We start from the raw sequence: 18,121 nt of genomic DNA, 5'->3' as shown, positions 1-18,121 counted from the left end.
CCATTCTCTCATTGTTTTTACTGAACTGAGTCTGTTAGAATTAACATACCTCATATATGTTAATTCATTCATAACATAACGTATACCATACCAGTAAATGAAAACTAAAGAGAATTTTTATGTATTTTAGATATATATTTTAAATATATTATTAAATAAAAAATATTACATATTAAAATATATCGAAATGGTTTACTTTGATGTGGTTGGATATCTTGCATTTGCCATTGCAGATATTATTTTTACATTTTTTAATTAATTATCTTCCAATTCTATTGAAATTGTATTATTTATGAGCTTCTCTCATAAATGCACTGACATTTGTCAAATCTATTCATTTAACTACTTGTTTTGTTACAATGAAATTGTTAAATAAATACTTTCACCATTGAACTGGCATGATTATTTCCTCCAGTCTACAGGGATTGAATGCGTGCTTTTGAAGCTCTTGGCTTGTGTGCTGTAGCCATAGTGCTGTATTTGATAGCAGGTCTAATTCAGTGGCTGAATCACATGGCAATGACTGGAGCTGGAGTAATGAGAGGCCATGAGCTCAAAGATCTGCTGTTTACATCGCACAGCTTCAGAATACAACAGACCATGGGATCAAATTGTGGATAATTTTTTTCCACAACGACCACCTTGGATCTATCCATCTCTTATATACGGTAAGATCTGCATGCAGTTTAATGCGCATTTGAAGTGAATTAATTTAGAAAACACTGAACCAATTCATTGAAACATATATTTTATAAATACCGTTTGTATAAGCTAGGTGATTCACAAGCAGCTGAATCGCGTTTGTTCAGTTCACAGGATGTCCTCATTTATGTCGTTCGTCGGGTTTGTTTATGTTGCTACGCCATGCTTCTGCAGTAACGGGACACTGCCGCTATTATTAGGCTAAGTGCTCTCCGAAAGACTCCATCGATTCCAATCATTCCACATCTTCATGAAATATGTAAAATGATCACTGAATGCTTTTAGCATGCACTGTGCCGAAAGACAATTAATGTATCTCTTTGTATAGCTTTCTGGTGAATGCGAGAAAATTCCTTTGCTGCAGTGTTAGCCTGCATTTTTAATTATTGTTTATAAAGGTGTAACTGTTTTAATAAATTATCTTTCAATACTAAAATCTTTAAGAGCTTTCATAGTTTATAGCATTTAATGTTACATTTTTATTCCCAAATGTCTAATTACGCTATTTCTCTTATTTATAATTAGCCGATCATAGATGCCTTAGCAGATGAGTTTCAGATGACTCTAATTGAGATACTGCTTCTCTTTCATGACCTTATTCATCACATGAGCATGGGTGAATCCCCTGTGAAATCTCAATTAGATTACCAACTAACCACCATCACATGCAACCGATCAGTGTACAACCCTTATGCATCAAAATGAGAAGAAAAGCTATCTAGATAAATATCATCAATGCACAACAATGACCACTAGTCATTTTATAAGCCCAAGAAATGCAACAAATAAGCACACTTATCATTTGTTCTTCAGTTTGCATGATATATATGGAGGTACGTTGTAATGTTTGTAATGTAGTTGTAACACATTATGTTTCAGGCTATGAATCATGGGATGCCTCTTCCGAAGTGAAGAGATGTGTCTGGTCCAGCTCTTCCTCCAGGCAGGTTCAGCTTACAACTGCATCAGTGAGCTTGGGGAGCTGGGCTTAGTCGAATTCAGAGATGTGAGTTTGATGGATACACTACTTTTCAGAAACTTTTTTAAATTTATACTTTTATTCAGCAAGGGCACATTAAATTGATCAAATTTTTAAAATATTAAAATAGAAATATTATATTATATTACAGTACAATACAATATTACAGTTTTTACTTTATTTAATAATAATAACAATAAAAACAGTCCTGGTGAGCATAAGAGACATCTTAAAAATTGTAAAAAGTTTACCGACCAAGCTTATGTCTAGGTAGAAATTTGTGCTCATATGCTGCCATCACTTTTACAATCTGTCTTGCTCTTTTTCCCTCTTGTTCTGTCTCTCTTGAACCCATTCTTCACAGCTGAATCCAAATGTGAATGCCTTTCAAAGGAAGTTTGTCTCAGAAGTAAGAAGATGTGAGGAGCTCGAGAAAACCTTCAGTAAGTCTCTAAATCCAACCAGTGTTTACCCATATTATTATGTAATCATAAAATATTCATTTTTCAATGACCAGCTACCACTTCAGCAAGTATTATATAGTTATTTTAGTCACTCTTTGACACTCATCATCTGTCAAATCTTTGTATCATAATCACTGTGCACATCCCTTCATGTTTTCCCTTCCCTCCATTCCGCAGAGTATTTGGAGCAAGAGATCACTCGTTCTCTCTGTCCTCCTCTGAAAGGGCCTTTACCTATAGCCACACCAATCCCATCAGCCCCACAGCCTAGAGAGCTGCTCTCCATTGAGGAGGAGAGCGAGAGACTGGCCAGAGAACTCAGAGAGGTGAGAGGAGAAAAGAGAAGTAGGCTAAATGAATATCTGGTGTTCCAGAAAGGATATCATGTAGTGCAAGTGGTGATCTTGACCCAGTCTGCATGTAGGTATCAAGGAACAGGGACAGTCTACGTAACCAGCTGACCCAGCTCAGTCAGTACAGAGGGGTCCTGAAGCAGAGCATTTTACTACCAACCTCACAGGTAAAAATCCGGCTCTTAGCATGCTTACCTTCATGTCTCTCAGATATCTACAAGTACTTCTCATAATGTTCCTCAAGGTTCCACCTCCAACTCTTGAGACCACAGCGTTATTGGACAGCAGGCAAGATATGCGTTTGAGGTGAGGGCAATATCAATCTTAAAGAGAGTGTGATGAACATTTTTCCATTCTAAAGTATCTTCTGAATCTCACTGAAAAGGATCCATGGATGTTAAAGGTTCTTCATGGAACCATCAATGCAAATAAAGAACCTTTATTTTTAAGAGAGTAGTGAGAAACACAAATGTGAATGTTATGGTGCGGTCACATTAACCATGTTCTGGACAAAATGGGGTCATTCTAATAGAAATCTGTGCATTTGGGAATTTCACATAAGGGCGAAAAAGTTGCCATCGCAGATTTTGCTCTTTTCAAGTTGGTCACTTGAATTCAATGGAGTTCTGTGTGAGCTGTGCTTTATACATCTCCAGGCTGTTGACAAGAGACAATAAACCTTTTTCCCCACATAATATTGCTGAAATATCACTAATGTAAGGAATGTTCTAAAGTCACTTTCAACTTGAACATGAACAAAATCTGCGTAGGAATCTTTTTGCCCTCACCAAAACTCGCAGTCGCACAGAGTTCTATTGAAATGACTGAAATTCACACACAAAATTTCACAGAGCAGCGGTAAGTGTGACTGCATCTTTAGGCAGTAAGTCGGAAGTATTATTTTCACATTTCAGTTGTAAACAAGTATGTAACAAGACACTAATAATGCTATTGACATCTTTCCTGCATAGTTTTGTCACTGGCGTGGTCCATCCGTGGAAGGTTCCAGCATTCGAGAGGCTGCTGTGGAGGGCCTGTCGTGGTTACATCATTGTAGACTTCTGGGAGATGGAGGAAAGGCTGGAAGTGCCAGACACTGTAAGAGAGTTACATTAACTAAATCACATAACTCATTTTGAGGAAATTGGCCATATACATATGTTTTTCTTGCTTACAGGGTGAGATGATTCAGTGGACTGTCTTTGTGATCTCTTTTTGGGGAGAGCAGATTGGGCAGAAAGTGAAGAAGATCTGTGATTGGTACATTTATAGTTTAATTTAATTTAATTTAATTGTGGCTTACTGTAGTACACTTTCATGATATCACATATCTCTGTTTTCATAGTTTCCACACACATACCTTTGTGTATCCAGAGGGTTTGGAGGAGAGAGAAGGAATACTTCAGGGGCTGGAAAGCAGGATAGTAGACATCAAAATGGTGACTGGAATGTTCCTTTCATTACACAATGACACTCATTTTGAAATAAGGTAGTGGTATCAAAACGGTTTCAGGCACTGTAGAATCACTTAAAATGTATGAATTTCATTGCATTCAATAAAAAAAAAAACAACAAGTGGCACTTCTTTAAGAAAAGACCAGAACACAGAAAGTCTGCAACTCATTTTACTTTTGTAATCTGATGTATTTCCAAGTGAGACAGAATATGTAACGAGAAAAAGACATTATATACTATCATTTAAAAGTTTGGGGTTTGTATGTTGTATGACACATTCAATTGTTCAAAAGTGAATTGTACGAAATATTTGATTTCAAGTACATGCTATTTTTGTAACTTTCTATGTATCAACGAATCCTGAAAAAAAAAGGTTTCCACAAAAATATTAAGCAGCACAACTGTTTCCAACATTGATAATAAAAATAAATGCAGCAAATCAGCATATTACAACCCAAATTCCAGAAATGTTGGGACGTTTTTTAAATTTGTATAAAATGAAAACTAAAAGACTTTCAAATCTCATGAATATTTTTATTCACAATTTTATTCAGAATATAGAGAACATAAATGTTTAAACTGAGAAATTTTACACACTTATCCACTAAATGAGCTCATTTCAAATTTGATGCCTGCTACAGGTCTCAAAAAAGTTGGCACGGGGGCAACAAAGGGCTGAAAAAGCAAGAAATGTTAAATAGATTCAGCTGGGAGAACATCGAGTGACTAATTAAGTTAATTGACATCAGGTCTGTAACATGATTAGCTATAAAAGGGATGTCTTAGAGAGGCAGAGTCTCTCAGAAGTAAAGATGGGAAGAGCCTCTCCAATCTGTGAAAGAGTGTGTAAAAAGAAAGTGACGTGACGTGACGTGACGCGACGCCAAGTATGGTGACCCATACTCGTAATTTGTGCTCTGCATTTAAAAGATTGTGGAATACTTTAAAAACAACGTTCCTCAACGTCAAATTGCAAAGGCTTTGCAATTCTCATCATCTACAGTGCATAACATCATCAAAATATTCAGAGAAACTGGAGAAATCTCTGTGCGTAAGGGACAATGCCGAAGACCTTTGTTGGATGCCCGTGGTTTTCGGGCCCTCAGACGAATGCATCACTCATCGGCATGATTCTGTCATTGACATTACTAAATGGGCCCAGGAATATTTCCAGAAACCACTGTCGGTAAACACAACCCGCCGTGCCATCTGCAGATGCCAACTAAAACTCTATCATGCAAAAAGGAAGCCATATGTGAACATGGTCCAGAAGCGCCATCGTGTCCTGTGGGCCAAGGCTCATTTAAAATGGACAGTTTCAAAGTGGAAGTGTTCAATGGTCAGACGAGTCCAAATTTGACATTCTTGTTGGAAATCATGGATGCCGTGTCCTCCGGGCTAAAGAGGAGGGAGACCTTCCAGCATGCTATCAGCGTTCAGTTCAAAAGCCAGCATCTCTGATGGTATGGGGGTGCATTAGTGCATATGGTATGGGCAGCTTGCATGTTTTGGAAGGCACTATGAATGCTGAAAGGTGTGTGTATATAAAGATTTAAGAGCAACATATGCTCCCCTCCAGACGACGTCTATTTCAGGGAAGGCCTTGTGTATTTCAGCAGGACAATGCAAAACCACATACTGCAGCTATTACAACAGCATGGCTTCGTAGTAGAAGAGTCCGGGTGCTGAATTGGCCTGCAGTCCAGATCTGTCACCTATAGAGAACATTTGGCGCATCATTAAACAAAAAATACATCAAAGATGACCACGAACTCTTCAGCAGCTGGAAACCTATATCAGGCAAGAATGGGACCAAATTCCAACACCAAAACTCCAGAAACTCATAACCTCGATGCCCAGACGTCTTCAAACTGTTTTGAAAAGAGGAGATACTACACTATGGTAAACATGCCCCTGTCCCAACTATTTTGAGACCTGTAGCAGGCATTAAATTTGAAATGAGCTCATTTAGTGGATAAAAGTGTAAAATTTCTCCGTTTAAACATTTATGTTCTCTATATTCTATTGTGAATAAAATATTGGGTCATGTGATTTTGAAAGTCTTTGTTTTCATTTTATTCAAATTTAACATTTAAAATTTTCCGGGATTCGAGTTGTAGAATGAATTCTGAAGGATGAAGTGACCCTGTAGACTGGAGTAATGATGCTGAGAACTCCGCTTTTGGGGAACAAGGTATAATTTAAAACATATTAAAATACAAAACAATTATTTTAAATTGTAAGAATATTTCACAGTATTATCGTTTTTACCGTTTTGACTAAATAAATGCAGCCTTGGTAAGCACAAGATATTTCTCCCCAAAAGACCCCCAACTTTTGAACTGTAGTATATAATATTATTTAAAAAAATGTGCATTGATAAACTGTGCACAGAATATTTTGTAAATAATTAAAAAAAGGAAAATGAAATAAAAACTGTATTTAACTATACTCTTGTCTGTCTGCAGGTGCTGTCTCAGACAGAGCAGTATATGCAGCAGCTGCTGTCTCGCTGCGTGTGTCAGATGCCACAGTGGAAGATACGTGTACAGAAGTGTAAAGCTGTGCAGATGGTGCTCAACCTCTGCAGCCCTTCAGTCACAGAGAAGTGTCTCATTGCAGAGGCCTGGTGCCCCGTGGCCAAACTCCCCCTGCTCCAGAGCGCTCTGGTAGAAGGAACGGTGAGACAAGACTATTTAATAAACTGTTTCGCACAAAATGTCACAAAAAAAGTCAAGTGTTCATTTTCAACTATTGAAGTATACAGGGCGAGGGATAGTAATGCAGGAAATCACTTTCTCATTTACTGCAGGATTCAGAGCAGTGAATTCTGCAATAGATTGTGTTTTGTCCTTTCTATTTCTTAGAGAAAGAGTGGTAGCAGTGTGGACTCCTTCTACAACCGTCTTCCTGCACCCACATCTCCTCCAACACTCTTTAACACAAACACATTCACTTCCAGCTTTCAGAACATTGTGGATGCTTATGGTGTGGCCAGTTACAGAGAGGTTAATCCAGGTAACTCTCACACACAGTCACATGGAAGCAGGCAAAAGTCATTTTAGTTAACTAAAGTTTGATAAACAACCTACGGAAGACATGGAAACCCATCCTAGTAAATGTCTTGTGTTTGTTCCCTTCTCAGCTGTGTACACCATCATTACTTTTCCTTTCCTGTTTGCGGTGATGTTTGGAGATGTTGGTCATGGTTTACTCATGACATTGGCTGCTCTGTGGATGATTCTGGAAGAAAGAGACCCTAAGATGAGGAATAACACTAATGAGGTTTCTATACACCTTAATATCAAAAACAGTTGGGCTGCTTTATTTATTTTTTCAGGAGTTCATTGATGAATATAAAGTTCAAAAGAACTGCATTTATTGGAAATAGAAATCTTTCGTAAAAATTGACTTAGAAATACCTTTACTTTTGATCGATGTTATGCATTATTTCTGAATAAAATATTTCGTAAAAATAATCATTACCCAAAACTTTTGAACAGTAGTGTATCTGTCTGTGTTCTCTGTCTCCATCACTTTCTAGAATGCACTTCAGGTTTGTACAAAATTTTACACTTTCTTTTAGATTTGGCGTATGCTGTTTGGTGGGAGATATCTGATCCTTCTGATGGGGTTGTTCTCCATCTATACTGGGGCTGTTTATAATGAGTGCTTCAGTAAAGGACTCAGTCCTCTTTCTTCTGGCTGGCACCTCAAACCCATGATGCAGCACTACAACTGGAGGTACATGCACACTATTACATCCAAGGCAAAGATGAACCATAAGGTAGATTTCAACTAAAAGATTTAACAGTGTTCTAATGACAAGGATAGTGCAACCAAAACTTTATTGCTTTAAAAAGTTCATAAAGGTATTAAGACATAAAGGTCAATGTTTATATGTGAATAAAAGCCTAAATTAAATTTGTTCTTTATATAAAGTGACCATGGTTCTTCAGAAGACTTAGATTAAACCACTCAATTAATATCAATTACTTTTACAGTATCTTTATTGACTTTTTACAGCATCAATGTTTTGGTTGCGTAGACTTCAAATGGAGGGACAGAAATCGAAAATGAACTAAAGTCTTATGGGTTTGGAATGACATCATTATAAATGATGACAGAATGTTTCTTTTTGGGTGAACAATTCCTTTCGGGTATGTTTTTATGCAGAAATTAACTTTTAAAAATAAATCCACCTTGAAATATTCACTGGAGTGAACTGACAACCAGCTTCAAACTCCCCTATATCCTTCATCACTACAAAAGATATGTACATCAAACCAGCTCTAAGCACTAAATAAAACTGCAAATACATATTTTCTTTTCTATACAAGTGTCTCAAACAACCCTTTAGACCCTTCTGCCTAGCTACTGAATGAAACCGAGTCAAAGCACAGAAATTCCTTTATTGCAGTGTTATTTCCTCCCCTTGGTTGTCAGGAAGTTCTAGACTTTCTTCGAGTACAAGTCTGACACTTTAACCATTAGACCACAACTGCCCCTTCATAGTAATTTTAATAGGAATCTGTGCGATTGGCTAAAGATTCGCCCAAACACGTTTAACAATGGGTTCAAGCTGGACAAGCAGATTTGCCGTGTTGACCAACAGACAGTTGCTTGGTTTGAAAGTGTCTTCTGTGTGAGCTGTGCTTCATACCTCACTACACTATTGACAACAGACAATGGACACTACTGCGAACACACCTATGTGGCGTAAAACCCATCACTTATCCATCACTTCAGCTTGCCTGTTTGATCTAATTTTACACTCACACTCACTTGTTTCTTTTTTTCTTCTGGACTGGTTCAGTGATGAAACTTTGAGGAGCAACCAGTACCTCACTTTGGATCCGAATGTAACTGGAGTATTCCAGGGACCATATCCATTCGGCATTGACCCGGTAACAAGGCCTTTAAGCAAATCACCCTTGTTTCTAGCTCTCACTGAGGTTTGGATTTGACTGTATCTCATTTCCTGGTCCTTAGATCTGGAGCCTTGCCAATAACCACCTTACCTTCCTCAACTCCTATAAGATGAAGATGTCAGTCATCATCGGAGTCATCCATATGACCTTTGGAGTCTGCTTGTCTTTCTTCAACTACATGTGAGTCATAAAGTAAGATTTATTTTTGTTTACATTGATTTGCTTCATATCTCTTATCTGTTCTGTGGATTTTTTCTTGCCATTTTAATGGTATTTTTCCTCAGGTACTCTGGGGATGTGAGCAGCATGTTCCTGGTGCTGATTCCTGAGCTAGTGTTCATGCTGTGTCTTTTTGGATACCTTGTCTTCATGGTGGTGTTTAAATGGATCGCGTTTGGACCTCAGGATTCAGACCGCGCTCCCAGCATCCTAATCCACTTCATTGACATGTTCGTGTTTGCTGAGAACCCAGACAACCCACCACTTTATCCAGGACAGGTGAGACATTCATTCAGTAAACTGATTCTTTCAACTTTTTGGTATTGTACTATGGTTTTCTGTCATGACTAATGCGTACATGTCATATCACTGTCTATAGATGATAGTGCAGAGAGTATTAGTGTGCTTGGCACTGCTGGCAGTTCCAGTGCTGTTACTGGGAAGACCACTCTTCCTGTACTTCAGGCACAGGAATAACAGGAGAATGGTAAGTCTTTTAGTCTGTTGCGGCATCTTTGATAATATATATATATATATACAGTGAGGAAAATAAGTATTTGAACACCCTGCTATTTTGCAAGTTCTCCCACTTAGAAATCATGGAGAGGTCTGAAATTGTCATCGTAGGTGCATGTCCACTGTGAGAGACATAATCTAAAAAAAAAAATCCAGAAATCACAATGTATGATTTTTTTAACTATTTATTTGTATGATACAGCTGCAAATAAGTATTTGAACACCTGTCTATCAGCTAGAATTCTGACCCTCAAAGACCTGTTAGTCTGCCTTTAAAATGTCCACCTCCACTCCATTTATTATCATAAATTAGATGCACCTGTTTGAGGTCGTTAGCTGCATAAAGACACCTGTCCACCCCATACAATCAGTAAGAATCCAACTACTAACATGGCCAAGACCAAAGAGCTGTCCAAAGACACTAGAGACAAAATTGTACACCTCCACAAGGCTGGAAAGGGCTACGGGAAATTGCCAAGCAGCTTGGTGAAAAAGGTCCACTGTTGGAGCAATCATTAGAAAATGGAAGAAGCTAAACATGACTGTCAATCTCCCTCGGACTGGGGCTCTATGCAAGATCTCACCTCGTGGGGTCTCAATGATCCTAAGAAAGGTGAGAAATCAGCCCAGAACTACACGGGAGGAGCTGGTCAATGACCTGAAAAGAGCTGGGACCACCGTTTCCAAGGTTACTGTTGGTAATACACTTAAGACGTCATGGTTTGAAATCATGCATGGCACGGAAGGTCCCCTGCTTAAACCAGCACATGTCCAGGCCCGACTTAAGTTTGCCAATGACCATTTGGATGATCCAGAGGAGTCATGGGAGAAAGTCATGTGGTCAGATGAGACCAAAATAGAACTTTTGGTCATAATTCCACTAAACGTGTTTGGAGGAAGAAGAATGATGAGTACCATCCCAAGAACACCATCCCTACTGTGAAGCATGGGGTGGTAGCATCATGCTTTGGGGTGTTTTTCTGCACATGGGACAGGGCGACTGCACTGTATTGAGGAGAGGATGACCGGGGCCATGTATTGCGAGATTTTGGGGAACAACCTCCTTCCCTCAGTTAGAGCATTGAAGATGGGTCGAGGCTGGGTCTTCCAACATGACAATGACCAAGCACACAGCCAGGATAACCAAGGAGTGGCTCTGTAAGAAGCATATCAAGGTTCTGGCGTGGCCTAGCCAGTCTCCAGACCTAAACCCAATAGAGAATCTTTGGAGGAGCTCAAACTCCGTGTTTCTCAGCGACAGGCCAGAAACCTGACTGATCTAGAGAAGATCTGTGTGGAGGAGGCCAAAATCCCTCCTGCAGTGTGTGCAAACCTGGTGAAAAACTACAGGAAACGTTTGACCTCTGTAATTGCAAACAAAGGCTACTGTACCAAATATTAACATTCATTTTCTCAGGTGTTCAAATACTTATTTGCAGCTGTATCATACAAATAAATAGTTAAAAAATCATACATTGTGATTTCTGGATTTTTTTTTTTTAGATTATGTCTCTCACAGTGGACATGCACCTACGATGACAATTTCAGACCCCTCCATGATTTCTAAGTGGGAGAACTTGCAAAATAGCAGGGTGTTCAAATACTTATTTTCCTCACTGTATACAGTCATGGCCAAAAATATCGGCACCCTTGGTAAATATATGATCAAAGAAGGCTGTGAAAATTAATCTGCATTGTTAATCCTTTTGATCTTTTATTTTTAAAATTCACAAAAATCTAACCTTTCTTTGGATAATAAGAATTTAAAATGGGGGGAAATATCATTATGAAATAAATGTTTTTCTCAAATACACGTTGGACACAATTATTGGTACCCCTAGAAATTCTTATGAGTTAAATATCTCTGAAGTATATTCCCATTCATATAGACAATTCTGAGCACTCCAGTGTGATTATGAACATGAAGTTATCCAGCCATGGCTTCCTGTCTCACAGAAATATAAATAGGAGGGAAAATAAAGCCCAAATTCCCTTAATCATCCATCACAATTAGAAAAAACAAAGAATATATTTCTGATGTGCAGCAAAAGATACCGTATTGACCCGAATATAAGACGATGTTTTTTCCTTTGAAATACATCTGAAAAAACGCGGTCGTCTTATATTCAGGGTCTAGACTTTGACATGTCAATAATACACCCACAACAATAGGTGGCGCCAAAAACGCATAAAACGAGTGTGCCATGAAATATGTAATGTAATGTGTGTTGTAAAGATCGCGAGCGAAAACAAATAAAAAAGAAAAGCTTACAGCAGCATGATCGTGACTGTCATGTTAGCCTGATGGGACCAAACTTCCTCTGTAAGTGATTTTAAAACATAAGACAGTACCCAGATTTGAAGACAACAATAAGATTTCACGTCTACTGATAATAACATTTTGGTAGGCTACTATGAGATGGATAGCCTGAATGTTATATAATTCAGATGGGCTACCTGTTATTTCAATGGTATATCAAAATTTTCCAATGTCATTGTTGATACATTTTACCAGTATTTACCATACTTTCAAAACAAAAATTAGAATTGGAAAAATATGCAATATGAAAATAATTTAAGAATAAATGTGTTTTACAGAGAGAGAGAGAGAAAAAAAAAACAAGATTTGGTTTTCAAAAAGCCTTTTTCCAACAGGTACATCTGGAAAAAGGGGGGTCGTCTTATAATCAGGGTCGTTTTATATTCGGGACAATACGGTAATTGAGTTTTACAAATTAGTGAAGTGGCTTAAAGAAAAGAGCTAGAGCAGTGAAAATTCCCATTTCCACCATCAGGGCAATAATTAAGAATTTCCAATCAACATAAAATGTTACGAAACTGCCTGGAAGAGGACGTGTGTCTATATCGTCCTAATGCACGGTGAGGAGGAGAGTTTGAGTGGCTAAAGACTCTCCAAGGACCACAGCTGGAGAATTGCAGAAAATAGTTGAGTCTCGGGGTCAGAAAACCTTAAAAACAAATTGTCAAACAGCACCTACATCACCACATGTTGTTTGGGAGGGTTTCAAGAAAAATTCTCCTCGCTCATCCAAAAACATACTCCAGCATATTCAGTTATTAGACACAACTGGAACTTCAAATGGGATTGGCTTTTGTGGTCAGATGAAACTAAAAAATTAGCTGTTTAGCAGCAAACACTCAAGATGGGTTTGGTGAACACAGGGATAAAAAGTACCCCATGTGTACAATGAAATATACTGCTGTATTTTTGATGTTGTGGGCCTATATTTCTGCTGGAGGTCCTGGACATCTTGTTTAGACACATGGCATCATGGATTCTATCAAATACCAACAGATAAAAAATCAATAAGTGACTGACTCTGTTAGAAATCTTATAATGGGCCATGTTTGGATCTTCCAACCGTACAATAATCTAAACACAAACCTCAAAAACAACACAAAAATGGGTCACTGAGCACAAAACCAAGCTTCTGCTGGCCATTCCAGTCCTCTGACCTGAACCCTGTAGAAAATGAGTGGTGAACTGAAGAGAAGCACCAACATGGAGCTGGGAATCTAAAGGGTCTGAAGTGATTCTGGATGAAGGAATGGTCTCTGATCTCTTGTCAGGTGTTCTCTGACCTCATCAGGCATTATAGGAGAAAATTTAGAGCTGTTAAACTGACAAATGGAGGTTTCAAAAAGTATTGAATAAAAGGGTGCCGTTAATTGTGGCCAATGTGTATTAGAGAAAAACATTTATTTCATTATATTTCCCCCCATTTTAAATTCTTATTATCCAATGAAAGGTTAGATTTTTGTGAATTGTTTAAATAAAAGATCAAAAGGATTAACAATGCAGATTAATTTCCACCGCCGCCTTTGATCATATTTACCAATGGTGCCGATATTTTTGGCCATGACTGTGTATATATATATATATCTCATTATGGACACAGTCACACAGTAGGGTCACTGTTATCCAAGATTTGACTCATTAGGGTAACTTTCATAATTTCAGTGGCAGGCTTTGTCTGGCCAACCGCACATTCTTTTTTCGATCAGTTTAACCTTAAATTTGAATATATATTTGAACTGAAATCATAAAAGTATCACAAAACATAACAATGTACACAGCATAGCTGATTGTAGATCAAATTTAGCAAAAAAAAAAAAAAAAAAATGAGAGGGCTTTTACAATGTGTTCAAAAATGTCCATCACAGAAGAAAATAACATAACGTAATGCTGGTCACATGATGAACCATTTTTAGTTGCAAAGGTGATGCCCTTACCAATAAGGGAATGTGGCTCTTTTTGCAAAGTGTAGAATGTCCTTCCAGCAATTGTCATATTCAGCATTGCTGTTTCTCCCATACTGTGTCTGATTGAAAGGTATTGACGCTGTTTCTCAGTTACAGGAGGAGCAGCGCCCCCTAGTCACAGACACCAGCTCTATAAACGCTCAACTAGTAGACCTAGAGGGCGGAGGAGGAGGAACAGAGGATCAGGTGAGAAAGAGAAAAGATCAAGACACATTTCACAAATAAAGCTCAGCATTAGAAGAGTCAAGAAAAAAGGTGAAAGACTAACTTTCCAGTTGAAAGCATTCATTTTTCATTCTTTCATAGCAGAGCTACTAAAAATTGTATGCTTCTTAATCTTTACAGGAGTTTGATTGCACGGAGGTTTTTATGCACCAGGCGATCCACACAATAGAGTACTGCCTGGGCTGCATCTCTAACACCGCTTCGTACCTTCGACTTTGGGCCCTCAGCCTCGCACATGCACGTATGCAAACACTCACAAGCATCCACGAGTATTGCATGTTCACTTATCCACCCTAAATTTGAGTTCAGCCATTTGTAACTTGAATATGTGAGGCTAGTTTTAATGTTTACTGCACTTTGTTAGGCTAATGAATTGGAAGTCTCACACATTCACAGAAAATACATCTGCATTGCAAAATAAGGTGGATGCTTAATTAGTTCTGTATTTGTGTGCATTAGAGCTGTCTGAGGTTCTCTGGGTGATGGTGATGAGAATTTCACTCTCATGGCAAGGCTATGTAGGATCTGTGGTTCTGTCAGTCATCTTCTCCGTCTTCGCCATGCTCACTGTCTCTATCCTGCTGGTAATGGAGGGGCTGTCAGCCTTTCTGCATGCTCTGCGTCTGCACTGGTGAGAAAATCACAAAAAATAAACCAACTTTTGCAGTGGTTCTCAACCAGGGGCCGGGATCCACTAGGGGGCCCCAGTAAGATTTAGTTATATTATCTTAATTAAAATGATAAAAAAACTAAAACGTTAAGATGTACAACATTAAACTGACATTTAATGTGTAAATAAACTTTTTAAATAAAGTATTTTTGGAGCCTTCAAATACTGACTTGGACAAAAGTGGGCCTTGGAGTAAAAAGGTTGAGAACAACAAAACTAGTAATAACTAGTAATTGGTGACTATTTGACACATTAAATGGACAATGCTTTTAAAATTACAATTCAGTTCCTGGATTTGAACTGAATTTGAATTGAGGTGGCAAATCGGAACTAACTATCAATTGAATTTGATTTAAAGAAATTGAAATTCAAAGACATTTACATTACAAATACTTGTAAATTTTAACTAGAAAAAGCTGAATTTGTTAAGACGTACTTTGATTGTTGGCTTGACACCCTTATTTAAAAAAAATAAATAAATTTAATGTCTTGATGTTTGAAGGCTTTGTAAGTTTTTATGAACCAGGGTAGAAATGTTGAATTTCTTTGATTTGCAGTTCACCAAGTCCACTTCCTTTGGTGCTTGGTTAACTTGACTCCACTTAAATTTCTCCAGAAAGGAGAAAATTCTTCAGTTCTGAATTTTGTCAAACCATGACTACTCCAAAATAATACTGAATCATTTCCTCTTAATAAAAAAAAAAAAAAGCAAACGCTTCTGTCTAGTAAAAACCATTAAGTGTAAAAGCATACTGAATAATGTACAAACAGAATTCTTATGAACCACCATAAAACCAGGTGTTGCCCAGAGGCTGACAGAAAGTGTTTGCAGGTGATAGCTTACTGTTCTGCAACAATTAACAAACAAGGCAACAACACAGGAATCATAGTTATGTTATGTGAGTTTATTAAATGTCATTGATTGAGGTTTATAGCAGGTGTTAACAGTGATTTAACAACTTTTAAACGGAGGACGGGGTCGAGTGGGGTTGCTATAAACCAGTAAGGTTCATTTGATAGAGACTAACCACCCCATCTCTCTTTTTGTCAATCACTGTGTCACACCCCCCCACCACACACACAACACCACACCCGCCATTTACCACTCTATAGGCTCCCCCCTGCCCCACCACCACAACCCTGCAGGGGGGCCTTACAACTTACAGTATTTAAAAAACTTACACCGTTCCAGTCAGCCAGTAAACCACAGTATCTTACTGGATTACATAGGATTTCTGCAGCTGACCTCTGCAGCTGTCATTTAGAATGTCAAGACCAAACATTCCAAATATTCTTTCCAATAGTCAGTTATTGTGACATCATTACAGTTGACAAGAATCTGATTCATGGCCTTAAAGGGACAGTTCACCCCAAAATTTAAATTCTGTCATTTTCTCATGTCATTCCAAAGCTGCTGTTGGAGGTTTTTTTTCTGTTAAGCACAAAATATATTGTGGGTAACCAAACAGTTGACAGTAACCATCGACTTCTAAATTATGAAAAAATACTATGGAAGTTAATGGCTACTGTTATCTGTTTGGTTACTCACATTCTTCAAATTATCTTATTTTGTTATCAGAAAAAGTATAAATTCATAGAATTAGGAACAAAATGAGGGTGAGAAAGTGACAGAATTTTTGTTTTTGGGTGAACTGTGCTTTTAAGGTGTCACCTTCACCATTGTATGGCCAATTTTCTCTGGCAAAATCCAGTCATTTTGATAGGAATTCACACTGGCGGTAAGTTTCCCCCACGCATATTTAACAACAGCTACAAGTTAGTCTCGCAAATTCACACGTTGACCAACAGAAGCGGCTTGGTTTGAAAGTGACTTCTGTTCTTTGTGAACTGACATTTCACGAATGTGTCACTCCATTTCATGTCACAATATGGAGGTTGTCTTTTTTTTTTTGCTCCTCACTGTATTAGTGAAGCGTTTCTAAGCTAAAGCTCTGTGTCTGTGCTCCTCTTCAACAGGGAGTAAATCCGGTCAGAGACAGTAGCTTCAAATTAGGGCCCCCTGCAGGGCTATGGAGTCATAACAGCAAGTGCTGTATAGTGTGGTGGGTGACGCGGTGAATAACAAAAGGGGGACGGGGTGGTTAGACTCTTATCTTCACCATATGTGTAGTTCTAAGTGTAGTAGTTTACATTAGTTGATATTCATTGAAATATACACTATGAAGCTGATCAATCAAGAACCAATCACCAGTTGTGAGGAGTTTACTGAATTTTCGAGGTGTAAAACTTAAGGTCCTTGCACACTGAGTCCGAAATTCGTCATCCTGTCCTATCAAAATGCTTGCTACGGATGCGAAAACGCACAAAATCGAACCTGGTCCGATTTTTTTTTTTATGATGGAAGAAAGTTTCGGAGGCAGTGTGTAAACGTGATTGACACAATGTGAGGTCGTATATATTTTTCAACATGCGAAAATTTTAGGTGCAATGGCCTTTTCTCTTGGTGAAGAGTTTAATTAATTTGAATTTATTTTTCCCATTTGATGCAGGGTGGAGTTTCAGAACAAATTCTACAGCGGATCTGGATACAAGTTCAACCCTTTTTCCTTTGCATCAATTCAGCATCTTGAGTAAATGTAAATATTCTCTGTAAAAATGTTTTTATACTTTATTTTAAAGCTGGATGTGTTAACCCCTGGTAGTAAAAGATTATTCATTAGAGGGATTGTTCATCCTGAAATGAAAATTCTGTCATTAACTCACCCTCATGTTGTTCCAAACCTGTATGACTTCGTTCTGTGGAAAACAAAGTGAGATGTTTTGAAGAGAAGGTCCTCGCTGCAGAGCCAATGGACAGAGCTTGATTTCCAACTCCCCTATGAGTGGAGATTAAAGGCCCAAGCACACACAGATCTTAATGCTGAGCATAACGCATGCATTACAGCAATGCAGAATACTAATAAAGGCTTTTGTAATTTAGAACTTAAGGATATTTGTAGTCTTCATGATCATGGTTCTTCACAACCCCTTTACATGCAGCGAGTTTTAGCTTTATCGTCTAAATGCAAATGAAAACTTTTTAGCCCATTTATCTTCAGAATAAGGAAGGTAAAACAAATGCACTCCCAAAGGTGTTATTGAGGCATTTAGGATGAAGACTGAAATAACTAAAACAGAACCATTAGTTACTAATTAACCATTAAATGACTGATATTGTATGATTATTTTAAATAGGTGTATTCAATGCAATGCATGTCTGTCAGAAGCATAAATATAAATTATTAGCATCAAAATGGATTGAACAGATTTGTATTCAAATATTTCACACACAATGGAGTAAATGTATTCATAAAAATAGAGAT

General features: G+C 37.9%; 1 protein-coding gene across 4 annotated transcripts; it reads left to right on the top strand.

Moving 5' to 3' along the window:
* Window positions 1-430: 430 nt before the first annotated feature.
* On the top strand, window positions 431-18,086 carry tcirg1a (T cell immune regulator 1, ATPase H+ transporting V0 subunit a3a). 4 transcript variants are annotated; one of them, XM_058777735.1, is made up of 22 exons: window positions 431-668; window positions 1,582-1,708; window positions 2,046-2,124; window positions 2,323-2,471; window positions 2,570-2,665; window positions 2,743-2,804; window positions 3,470-3,596; window positions 3,676-3,758; window positions 3,844-3,937; window positions 6,422-6,634; window positions 6,821-6,971; window positions 7,099-7,238; window positions 7,540-7,697; window positions 8,770-8,860; window positions 8,946-9,064; window positions 9,169-9,382; window positions 9,483-9,590; window positions 13,994-14,089; window positions 14,249-14,369; window positions 14,588-14,759; window positions 17,309-17,395; window positions 17,571-18,086. In XM_058777735.1, the coding sequence occupies exons 2-21, from the start codon at window positions 1,592-1,594 to the stop codon at window positions 17,391-17,393; spliced, it is 2,475 nt and encodes an 824-aa protein (XP_058633718.1). In that variant the 5' UTR covers window positions 431-668; window positions 1,582-1,591; the 3' UTR covers window positions 17,394-17,395; window positions 17,571-18,086. The 4 variants fall into 4 exon arrangements, with proteins under 4 accessions (XP_058633718.1, XP_058633587.1, XP_058633656.1 ...); XM_058777604.1 differs by having other exon boundaries at window positions 17,309-18,086; XM_058777673.1 differs by lacking the exon at window positions 431-668 and adding an exon at window positions 864-961 and having other exon boundaries at window positions 17,309-18,086.
* Window positions 18,087-18,121: the final 35 nt, after the last annotated feature.

The sequence above is a fragment of the Onychostoma macrolepis genome, chromosome 01, assembly GCF_012432095.1.
Source record: "Onychostoma macrolepis isolate SWU-2019 chromosome 01, ASM1243209v1, whole genome shotgun sequence".
In the NCBI taxonomy this organism is placed as follows: domain Eukaryota; kingdom Metazoa; phylum Chordata; class Actinopteri; order Cypriniformes; family Cyprinidae; genus Onychostoma; species Onychostoma macrolepis.
Note: the sequence above shows the minus strand (reverse complement) of the source record. Positions and strands in the feature narration are given on the sequence as shown.